The sequence below is a fragment of the Nannospalax galili genome, unplaced genomic scaffold (genome assembly GCF_000622305.1).
Source record: "Nannospalax galili isolate Female #2095 unplaced genomic scaffold, S.galili_v1.0 scaffold765, whole genome shotgun sequence".
Lineage (NCBI taxonomy): Eukaryota > Metazoa > Chordata > Mammalia > Rodentia > Spalacidae > Nannospalax > Nannospalax galili.
The window spans coordinates 35,102-47,198 of record NW_008352647.1 but is presented as its reverse complement, the minus strand read 5'-3'; the positions used below and the strand labels follow the sequence as shown (position 1 = coordinate 47,198).

The window sequence follows — 12,097 nt, the reverse complement described above, 5'->3', positions numbered from 1 at the left end:
GGGATCCGACAGCCTATTCTGTCCTGAGGGCATTGCATGACCTGGGTACACTTACCTACACGCAGGCATAACACTCATACACATAAAATAAAATTAATAAATAAATATTAAAAAAAAAACACAAAACACCCTCAAACTTCCTTACCTATGTGCATCGCCCTGGGTTTTATCCCTAGGGAAAAAAATTCAAACTTCCTTTGTTTCCTAAGAGTTCTCAAATCATTCCCTACAATAAAATGTAAGTTTACATTCTCAGGGTATCTCTAGAAAATGTGTTCAATTAGAACCTTAGGCGGCTTAATGAAGAGCATGATACCAAATCTAGGTCCTCACGGCCCCAAAGCCATGCTTTTAAAGTATAAATGGTGCATCCTGAACCTTCTGCAATTTAGTTGCCCTCCACTGCCCTTCCTCTTCGGTGGTCAACACTAAGCATTACAGAGCTGCCGACTGAGTGTGATCTGCATAGCTCACTTACTGATACATCTCAGATGTTAAATTTTGAGGGCATCCAAATGCTGGGAAATTTCATTGTAATATTTTAAAATAATTTTTAGTAACATAAGTAAACTCTTATAATGTGATAAAATTTAAAAAGCAGTGTACCAAATTCTCATTTATTTAAGCTGCTGATATATATGATTGGAAGAAAATCCAATAAAACATGAACTACTAAACTATGGCTATCTCCCTCTGAAAAGTGAGTGTATTTCTTGGAATGTTACTTAACCTTTAAATTAAATATTCTCTCTCTTTCTCTCTCCCTCCCTCCCTCCCTCCCTCTCTGTACTCACGCACACACACTTGTCACTTCCCTGTAACTGCTGACAGATACCTTCTGATTTGCTTTTGCTCCTCTGGGTAAAAGGCAAAGCTGTTGTGCCCAAGCAAGTCTTCCAGACATTCCCCGGACCAGCACAGTGACAGAGGGGAAGAAATCATCTAGAATAAAATGTTTGTGTAAAGGTTTTTATTTCAGATAACCACCACAATATAATTTAATACACACCTACTGTCAATTTTTTTTTTTTTTTGTCTTTTTGAGGCAGGGTCTCTCCTTTTTGGGAGACAGTGTCCTGGTAAATACTCTTAGCCTTTCAGTGTTGGGAACATCCTTCATACATGTAGACAGACTGGGTGTCTGCAGTATTGACCTTACATTTGCCCATGGACTGGGTTTTGCTGCCTACTGCAGGCAGGCACTGGTTCCTCCCAGCACAAGTTCAGGGGTGGAGATTAGGTTAAACTCAGGATGGACTTCCTTAGTGACCAAGATCCCCTTTGTTCCCTTCTATTGTCTTAGTTATGGGAGTAAAACTTGTTCCAATTTCTCTCTATTTCTTCTGTTATCAACTATTACAATAAACAGAATGTCCTTGTAAGTATATAAAATTCAAATTTTAAATTTGTGTAGACTTCTCATGCAGTGAAATTACTTGGAAGAAAAGTACAGCAGTCCTAAAACACTGCAAGAGGATCAGGAAGCCTGAAGGGACACTAGGATTTTTCAGGCGGCTCAGTGGATGGTTTGGAACTGGGTGGGTGGTGAAAAAATGAATAATAGGCTCAGGGGGGAGAAAGCCAGGCGAGTCCAAGGGTAGAGAAGGCAGAGCTGATAAAGGTCCCATTCTATTTCATACTAAAGTCACTACATTTCACAGTAGCAATGATGGAAATATGTGATGGTATCCTTCTTTCATAATCAGGGCCAGGTTGCTCACTGATAGATTTGTGAGATCCTGCTCATAGTTAACAAAACTTAACTATGATTCTGCTCATAGTTAAGTAAAATTTGTACAGGATGTAAGACTCTGTTTACCTTTGCAAAGGCAAGAAGAGTGTTTTTAAACCAGTAATAAAAATGGTATTATGCTTAGAAATCTAAATTTGAGCTCTAGCCTTATACTTCTCAAGTTACCCTGATCAAGTCACATCCCTATGAGACTCTATGAGCTTCTTACCTGTAAATGAGAACTGTGTAGGTCCTTTCATGCCCAGAGTCTGTAAGCTGGTGCTTTTAGCCACTGAGCCATGTCTCCAGCCCCATCATGGCCCGAGTCTGTAAGCTTTATTTTCCTTCACCTTCCTAGCAATAAGGTTCTTCCTGAGAACAGTCTTTACATACTGGCTGATGCCCATTAGCATTAGGAGAAAGTATTCTTGTAGTATTTGGGTTGCAGTGGTAACTGTACCTTGAAATAACTGATAACCCAGGGGGTGGGAACAGTATAGTCTTATCAATGGAAAAGCACTGAAGTGCTTTTGGTAGGTCGTATCTGTACTTAAGGATGAAAAACATGGTGCAGCAAGGAGGGCAGTGGTAAGTATAAACAAATTTTGGAACTGCCAAGAGGGAAATCACACCAGATAGGAAGCAAATGCAACATTCTATGTTAGAAATAAATAAGGCCCTGCAATTAGATGAATTCTGAGGAATATGGAGGAAAGATTCAAGTCACTGGGGACGTAGAAATGTAAAAACTAACTATATAAGTAATATGAGGAGGAAGGAAAGATGAATCCTCAAATTTCTAACTTATGTAGGTAGTAATAACTGAAATAGATCAATGGCGGGTGAGGGGGAAGAGAGCAGAGGAGCATGAGCCAAGGTTCACAAGAGAAAAAAGAATTTTTATAAACAGTAAACATAAAATATCCCACTAAGATAAACTTATATAAAACTGTGAGACACTTTTTGATATTTCAGGCACACATAAAGAACTTTTAAACAATCTTCAAATGTGAATTCTATTTTCTGACTGTTTCTCAGGACATACTATCCCATTGCTTTAAGTTCTTCTGACAGATACACGGTTGTTTACAACTCAGTCTGTGCTTCCCTGTCAGTGCTGAGAACACACTGAGCAGTAAAGAAAGCTAGAAAGGCTACAACTTACTCTGTTCACCTCCAAGAGGCTGCTCCAGCATTGCCAGAATGACACTGTTATCCAAGACAAAGTAGCGGAAACTATGCTTGTTGATGGTTGGCAGCCTGGTGTACTTGATTAGCGTGGTCTCGTTCACCAAACTACAAGGAGAGGCAGGGCCACTGGGTGAAGGAAATGCGCCAAGCTGCTGCATGATACTAAGGAGAATGAAATAAAGAACAATGAATTCCCAAAGACAATTCTAACTTTGTCTCAAGTATCTATGTCCATCTGCTCCTCTGAACTTTAACTGAACACATCCATGCTTCTTCACTTATGCCCTGGCATGCTGTGTAGAATCCGTACCCACCCCAAGAATGAATGCCTACTTTTCTAGTTGCAGGGAGATGGTAGCTATAGCCTCCAACTAAATCCCTAAGACTTGCCTTTAGCCATAAAAAAACTCAGGAGCATAGCTTCTTTCTGGCACAGGCCTTGTCCAAAAATTGCTTAGCTGGTTATAGAGTCACAGCCCCCTCACCCCAGCTTCATAGAACACTGAAGGCTCAAGCCAGCTTGAGCACTTCATTGCAACTCCTCAACTGTCCAGCAGTCTTTCCCTCAGCCAGTCCTGCTTCCCCCTTCCTCTAAGGGGATTGATACTCTTTCCAAAAGACATGATGCAAGCAACTTTCCTATCTGCTACCCAGGGAGTACAATTAACTACATTTCCAAAGCAGGAAGATACATTTAAAACTCTTGTTTGTGTGCTCCATGTTTTAGGATTATGATAGCCAAAGCATCTTAAGGTCTAGAAAAGGATGCAAAGTTCAGCCAGAATCCCTTCACTTTATAGATGAGCTAAGAGCTAACTGTTTTGAGGCCAGAAACCATGTTATGTTGCCTTCTTACTGTATGGCTAGGAACAGCTATGTCCTCATTTTAGGTAAGGAACTTGAGGCACTAACAGTTATATCTCATACAACTGTCACAAATCTATGACACAAAATGCTTTATAAACCAGAACTCAACTTCACATTCAGAAATGTTTGCATCTGTGTGTATATATACACATATATAGGGGAAGATTTCTGCCTATTTTCAGTTAATTAACTAACGTACTCTTACTTTGCGCCAAATATTATTCTAGGCACTTTATACACTTTTATTTCATATAGTTTCATAACAACCCTATGAGATAGGTAGCATGATTCCCATTTTTATTATTCTCATTTGTAATAATAAACAAGTTCAGCCAGGGGTGGTAGTGCACACCTTTGATCCCAGCTCTTGGGAGGCAGAGGCAGGCAGATCTCTGTGAGTTCAAGGCCAGCCTGGTCTACATAGTGAGTTCCAGGATTGCTGGGGCTACAGGGAGACCCTGTCTCAAAAGACACCCCACCCCCGCAAAAAAAAAAAAAGTAAGGAAAGGAAGGAAGGGAGGGAGGGAAGCATTCTATACTTCAGATAGAAATATTTTACCACGTACTAATACCAACCTCACCTTTCATATGCATCTCACTTGGAAAACAACTATTCCTCAACATCTTTGGAGGAGCATATGTACGTTGGTATGCACACGTAAGAGGACGGGGAGGAATAGCGAGTGTCCCGTTCTATCATTTTCAGCCTTAATCCCTTGAGACAGGATCTCTTCATGAATATAGAGCCATGCTGGTAGCCCGCAAGCCCTCCTATCTCTGCCCCCCACACTAGTGGGGTTATGGGTGTCCAAATAGTCATACTTTCTTTTTTTTTTTGGTCTTTTTGAGACAGGGTCTCCCTGTAGCCCCAGCTGATGTGGAACTCGCTATGTAGACCAGGCTGGCCTCGAACTCACAGAGATCCGCCTGCCTCTGCCTCCCGAGTGCTGGGATTAAAGGCGTGCACCATAATGCCCGGCCATACCTGCTTTTTAAGTGGGTGTTGGAGAGTTGAACACAGGTCTTCCCGCTTGCACAGCAAGAGCTCTTACCCACTGAGCTACTTCCCCAACCCCTCAACACCACGCTTATCACTCATCCTAAACTTGGATGACCTTGTTTTCACTCTCTCACTTTAAGGCTTGAATCCAAAGATCTCAGGTAATGGAAGGCAGCATTTCCAATGTTCTTTCTTTTGCCTTTTTAAAAAAATAATTTATTGAGAATTTCATACAGGCATATAAGCATATAAGGTGTTTTGATCAAATCCATGCTGACTCCCTCCCCTCCAACTCCTCACATATCTCCCCATCACTTTTTTCTGATAACTTCATGTACTCTTCCTTTTTTTTCCTTTTTTTTTTTTTTAAATGAGGCTTTTTGCTACTCTAACATTCCCTCCATCTGAAGAGGTAACCCTAACATCTTTTAAGGATTAGATAAAAGCTCTCAAATACTTTTGACATTTTTGGCCTTTGGAACGGAGTATGTTGCTAAGAGGCCCAAGGACATTGTGACTTTTAGCCAAGAAACTGGCTACTTTTCTTTGGGATCTTTTTATACTAACTGCCGAGCCAATTCCTACCTCCTATTTTTATCACACCATCCTCTGAAGAGGTTACCCAAATTGCAGATAGGGAATCGGGATGCGGATCACTCTGGCTTCTTCCATGCTGAGCAGGGACAAAGGGTGAGGCAAATGGGGCACTCCTTCAAGGGGTCTAACTAAAAGACTCTCAAATTGAATACCTCTTTATCTATAGGGGGAAAAGAAAGTCCTTGACTGGTGAATAGGAGATGTGAAGGAAAAGTAAAGGTAAGAGTAATTATCATTACAAGTTCTAGACAGGGAACTAGAAAAAAGCCAGAACAGGACAAATTTCAAATGTTCGTATCAGAGTCCATTGGAATTTCTTGACAAGGGCTTCCAAAAGCATCCCTCTATTGGGTTACTCCTCATTTTTCTTTTGTCTGCCAAGGCTGGATTCGAGAGTGATGGATTCGGGATTTGCTCTCGGGCATTTTGATAGCTGTTGGAGTGGTTAGAATCAGTGCCTGCTCCCTCTCAAAGGCTTCACCACATGAAGGCAGTTGAGACAGGGCTTTCCTATAGCTCCAGCTGGCCTAGAACCTGCTATATAGACTAGGCTGGCCCTGATCTCACAGAGATCCACCTGCCTCTGCCTCCTGAGTACTAAGACTAAAAGTCTGTGCTACCACACATTTTAAAAAATGTGTTTGCCAGGCTGGAGAGATGGTTCAGTGGTTAAGAACCTGGCTGCTCTTGAAGAGGAGCCGGGTTTCAATTTCAGCACACACATGGGAGCTAACAACTGTCTAGTTCCAGGGGATGTGACGCTCTCTTCTGACTTCTGCAGGCACTGCACGACATGGGTACACTTTCAGGCATGCAGGCAGTACACTCATACACATAAAAAAATAAACATTTTTTAAAAAGTGTTTGCCTTCATATATTTATGGGCATGAGTGTGCAGTGCAAGTGGAGGCCAGAAGAGGGTGTTGGATCCCTTGGAACTGGAGTAACCACCATGTGAGTGCTGGGAACAGAACATGGGTCTTCTACAAGAACAGCCAGTGCTTTTAACTGTTGAATCACCTCTCCAGCCCTTTCTTGCATTTTTTATTCCTCCTAGAAGGACTGCCTAAGATTATCAAGGAAATGGAAAACTTGATGAGCTCAGTCTCTAATGACTTGTGGAAAACAGGAGAAATACCAAGAGATTAGTAATGACAAAATGTAGACTTGGCTTTCTTTTTTTAAAAATTGTTTATTTTTTTATGTGTATGAGTGTTTTGCCTGCATGTATAAAGTGTACTACATGCACATATATTCATACAGCCAGAAGAGGGCATCAGATCCCCTGGAACTGGAGTTATGGATGGTTGTTAACCCCCATGTGGGTACTGGGAACCAAATCTGAGTCTTCTTCAAGAGCATTCAGTGCTCTTAATCCCTGAGCCATCTCTCCAGTCCCAGCTTTGGCTTTCTTAAAAGGAACAGAGACAGATGTCACAAAGCATACTGACCAGGTGGGCTTGTGATGTTCCATGAAAGATCTAAGATGTTATCAAACAGGCTACTGGTAAGGATTAGGTCACTAAGATGAAATCAGATCAGCCTAACCACATTTTTCTCTTCCTGACAGTGACCAGACTAGAAGCGCAGAGAAATATCTCTGAAATTAAGACAAGTATTTGACTGTCATGATAAACCTGTAGATAAGATTAAAAAATCCTTGTGAACCTAAAGGGAAAGTCTCTACTGATACACTTTATGGTTCAACCTTTGTTCACTTTTATCAGTGTCTCTGATTAGGCCGCACAAGCCAAGTTCATTAAATTTACAACTGAGTTGAGCATGGTTGCTTCTGCCTATAATCCCAACACACAGGATGCCAGGGTAGGAGGATTGCCATGAATTCAAAGACAGTGAGACTGTCTCAAAACAACAAGGGCCAGTGAGATGGCTCAGTGAGTAAAGACACTTGCTGCCAAGGACCTGAGTTTGAGTCCCAGAACCCACATTGTAGAAGCAGAAACTCTCAAAAGTTGTCCTTTCACCTCCACATGCATACATGTGCAGGTACGCACGGGTACACACACGTACACACACAAACACACACAAACACACACACACGTTTAAAAAAAAGCAAAGTAATTAAGAAAAAAAAACCTACAATATTAGCAGAAGTTATCTGCAGAGATCATAGATCACACATAGAATAAGAGTTACAATATATACAACTATGAACAATGTGAAATATCTTACAAAAAGAAATTCAAACACTATCAAACAATAAGAACAGGTGACAACAGATGAAAACTAAACATATGAAAAGACTCAAATGATTTCAATTAACTTAATGCAAACCAAGCTTCTCAAAAACCTAAGGCAGTCTCCAAATAAATTTTTGATGAATATATACTGTTCTACAGTTTAAAGGTGACAGACCTCATATGAAATTATTACTGTACTCAATAACCTACCTGTAAGAGATACACAGTCAAACCTACACCAGGTGAGAGTGACCAGGATGATAAAGGCACTTATAATATGAAAACAGTATGAAGGTACTGGCAGAAAAGAACCAGAGAGATGTAAGCATTGTCTTCGTGTACTGACTGCACTACCAAAAGTCTAAATAAATGCCAATGAGTGCAAGTTAAAGAGAGAGATTTTAGCTCAGTGTAAAACATCAAGCTTTTAGCAATTAAAATGAAGTAGGAAATCTTGGAGTCTAGACTCTAAACCCCAAATGAAGGCGAATATGCCTTAAAAGTCACTAAACCAGAGGGGAACCACTGACAAGACGTCTAATGTCCCAATTCTTTTTTTTAATCATTTTGAGACAGGGTCTCCCTGTAGCCCCAGCTGGCCTGGAACTCACTATGTAGACCAGACTGGCCTTGAACTCACAAGAGATCCTCCTGCCTCTGCGTCCTGAGCGCTGGGATTAAAGGCATGTGCCACGACACCTGGCCCAATTCTTAATTCATATTAGTACTCCAAGGGGAGGAAACCCAACCAGCTAATGTGTGCTCAGTACTGTGGGAGGGTATCAAACACAGACAACATGTATGAGCTAAACAGGGTTCTGAAACACAGAACTCCTTGCTCTGTGGTACATTTAGACAATGAGTGCAGAGATATAGAAAACAGTTATGCTCCAAAACCAGAGTAACAGGGGCTGGAGAGATGACTCTGGTTAAGAGCACTGGCTGCTCTTCCAGAGGACCTGGATTCGAATCCCAGAACCCACAGGGGGCTAACAACCATCTGTAACTCTGGTTTCGGGGAATCCCATTCCCTCTTCTGACCTCCACAGCACTGCACAACATGGGCACACTTACATGCAGGTAGTAAGTACACTGATATACATAAAATAAAAATAATACACAAACCAGGGTCTGGGGAAGGGGCTACAGGTGCCATGCTGGGCCATGAAGATGGCAAGAAGTCCCTGAAACAGCCCAAGAAGCAGGCCAAGGAGATGGATGAAGAGGATAAGGCTTTCAAGTAGAAACAAAATGATGAACAGAAGAAATTCAGGAGCCAAAGGCCACAGGGAAGGGCTCCTGGCCACAGGTGGAATTAAGAAATCTGGCAAAAAGTAAGTTCTTTGTTAAACCTGAGATGATGGTGCCCCTCTTCTATTTCTATTTAAACATCTACATTCCCTGCTTTTATTATAGCTAGAATGAAGTGTTGCCTGGAGCCTGTTATACATTGTAATAAACTTTTGTTAAAAACAAACAAACAAAAAAATCATACAATGGCTCATTGTCTGTAGTTCTCATTCAGCTCATTCCTACCTCCGCTGTGAATTGAAAGTAAAGCCAGCCCGGAATCCTGCCAGAGCCTGCTGTTCCATCTTTGTTGTACTCTGAATTCTCTATCACCTTGAATTAAGCCAACTCATTTAAAAGGCTATCAAAAAAAAAAGGAAGTAAAATATTTTTAAAAACCAGAATAACAAATCCCAGCACTCAGGAGGCAGAGGCAGGCAGATCTCCCAGCCTGGTCCTCATAGGGAATTCCAGGCCAGCTGGGGCTACAGTGAGACCTTGTCTCAAAAAGACGAAAAAAAAAAAAAAAAAAACCAGAATAACAGAAGGAGGCTCCTTCAGGTAGCTGGATTTGCTGTGAGCACTGAACGTGCAGGATGAGGTCTGAAACAGCAGATCTGAGCACACCCAGGTCAGTGGCTCAACTACGGCAAGGGGGCGCTACGGAGCAGTGGTGGGAGAACAAGGGGTTTAGACAAGATGGAAGGAAACTGAGATCCACTCAAGGGATCAATCAAGCAGTGGATTAAAAACTGTAATTATGAGCTGGGTGTGGTGGCACATGCCTTTAATCCCAGCACTCAGGAGATAGAGGCAGGTGGATCTCTGTGAGTTTGAGGCCAGCCAGCCTGGTCTCCACAGTGAATCCAGGCCAGCTGTGGCTACAGAAAGACCCTGTCTCAAAAAAAAAAAAAAAAAAATCAAACCAAAACAAAACAAAACAAAACAAAACAAAAAAACTGTAATTATGGATGACAAATCTAGGCAGAGAGTACAAGATGAACAGAAATCATTAGAGCCTAGAAACAGAGATTAAGCAAAACGCAAAGCAGGCCTGGTACAAAATGCTATCTGAGGCTTTAGGGGCTGGAGGGAGGACTTGACAAAAACAAGTCTATGGGGTTCTGTTGCTGGCTGAAGTCTGGTTTGCCTAACTAAAAACAATGATGATACTGACGTAAGGGAGTAACTGTGAGGGAACAAGAGAAATTGGCTGGGGACATGTTCATTGGCTGGGGAACTCCACAGAGTGTTCTTTAAGGGTAAAAACTGAAGTACCCTGGTGGAATTGCTAGCAGAGACAAAATGGCAGAAAAGAAAGACAAGAGCCTGTAGGTAGTTGGCCTCAGGGAGAAGAACTCCCTCACAAATACATATATACCTGTCGTCACCAGCAACCACACTCTCACAGGAATGCTTAGCAAGGCTAGAGTGGAACTCTCAGTGAGAACTACCCTTCCTAGTCCTCCTCATAGTCTTTCTCCTCTTCAAGGAGTGTTATCACATCTCAGTGTGTGACTCCGTACTTACCACCTGCATAAGTACAAGCAAAGCTAGACTAATTTTTTAAGCTATTAGTTAAACCTCAACAAAGGCATTGAAAGTCTAACAGTTAACATAGTCCACAGGACTAAAAAAAAAGCAAGCATCCTTCTGGAAATTATTACTTAAGTTCATGAAGATCAGAAACAAATCCAATCTATCTTTGTATAACCCAAATAAGCAAAGGGGTACTATATTTAGAAACACATTAGGATCTTGGAAAGGGCTGATTTACATACGAATCTCCAAGCATTCTTAAGCACTCAAAACAAGCCAGCGCATACTATCATGATGTTCATCCTTCCCACTGTTATCCTTTCCTAGGTTTTCATTCATACCTACTCTTTCATGAGCCCATCTTTAATCATTCCTGGCCATCTATGTGATCTCTGCTCATCTAGTCTAAACTCTTCCAACCTCTTTTGAGTCTCCTCATCACCAGACACTAAACTTTCTCACCTCTCTCTGCCATTCTTTCAAAGAACCAACCTCTCTGTATCCATCTGTTTACTACCAAAATGTGTGTCAGCAGTCTTGGTGCTTTCTTAACCACCCTTTAATGCAGCTTATTAAGCTCAAATGTCACACATCCCCTCAGTCAGTATTAATATGGTTTTCCCTAAGATGTTACTCTGAGTTCCCCTTACCCAAGAGTGCTCATTTCCTCCTTCAAACTCCCCAGTTTTTTATCTTTACCTCTTCTCTTGGGGCACTTACCAGCCACCTGTTATTATAGGACTGTGTATCCTGATTTCATACAGGACTAGATGGAGTTAGGGTAGTGACTGAATCTGATGTACCTGATTCTATTACCAAGTTCTGAAAGAGTTCAAAAATCCTAGCTGAATGTAGCATAGATGGTGCTGCAGAGACCAGAACATTGAGCTGGGGAGCAAATCCGACCCATCTCATCTCTGGATTAAGTCATCCAAAGAGTGAAGTAAGTCTCTCCAAGATTCTGACTCTAAAATGATCTGACGAGTTAATATCAACCAGTATGAAACACAAAGACTCAAATCTCAGCAGAAAATCTCTGGTTTCTTTTAGTTCAAAAATGAGTACAAAATGCTGAACACATGGGGAAATACGAAGCAGAACAGACCACTGCTGCCCCTGTCTAACTGCTAGACACAATCCTCAGCAGTGACTTCCATACCATGTTAAAGTGGCTTCTGCAGCATCCTTCACCCTCATAGATGCAGGGTTTGGCTCCTTGTCTCCTTTGTACTTGACCTCTTGCTCACTGTTCTTGGACTTGCTTCCTGAGATACCCAGTTCCACAATCTCCAGTACTTCCTTAAGGCAATCCTAAAAGCAGTAAGGTAAAAAAAAAAAAAAAAAAAAAAAAAAAATCTTATTTTGTTGTTGTTTTGAGACAGGGTCTCCCTATAGCTTCAGCTGACCTAGAACTCCTTATGTAGACCAAGCTGGCCTCAATCTCATGGACATTCACCTGTCTCTGCCTCCCCAGTGCTGAGACTAAAGGTGTGTGCCACCATACCTGGCTAATTAAAAAAAAAAAAAGATTTTTTAAAAAAAATTACAGTTCTTGAAGCTGGGCATGGTGGCACATACCTTTAATTCCAGCACTCAGGAGGCAGAGGCAGGTGTATCTCTGTGAGTTCAAGGCCAGCCTGGTCTACATAGCAAGTCCCAGGCCAGCTGGGGCTATGGGAA

The 12,097-nt window shown here is 41.6% G+C and overlaps 1 protein-coding gene across 1 annotated transcript in view; it reads right to left on the bottom strand.

The window, feature by feature from the left end:
- Window positions 1-12,097, bottom strand: part of Ralgapb (Ral GTPase activating protein non-catalytic beta subunit) — a gene marked incomplete at its 5' end in the record, with an annotated part of 76,371 nt that overhangs the window by 33,168 nt on the left and 31,106 nt on the right. Inside the window, 3 exon segments of the mRNA XM_029554319.1 lie at window positions 836-942; window positions 2,898-3,085; window positions 11,577-11,728. Coding sequence (XP_029410179.1) covers window positions 836-942; window positions 2,898-3,085; window positions 11,577-11,728 — 447 coding nt within the window.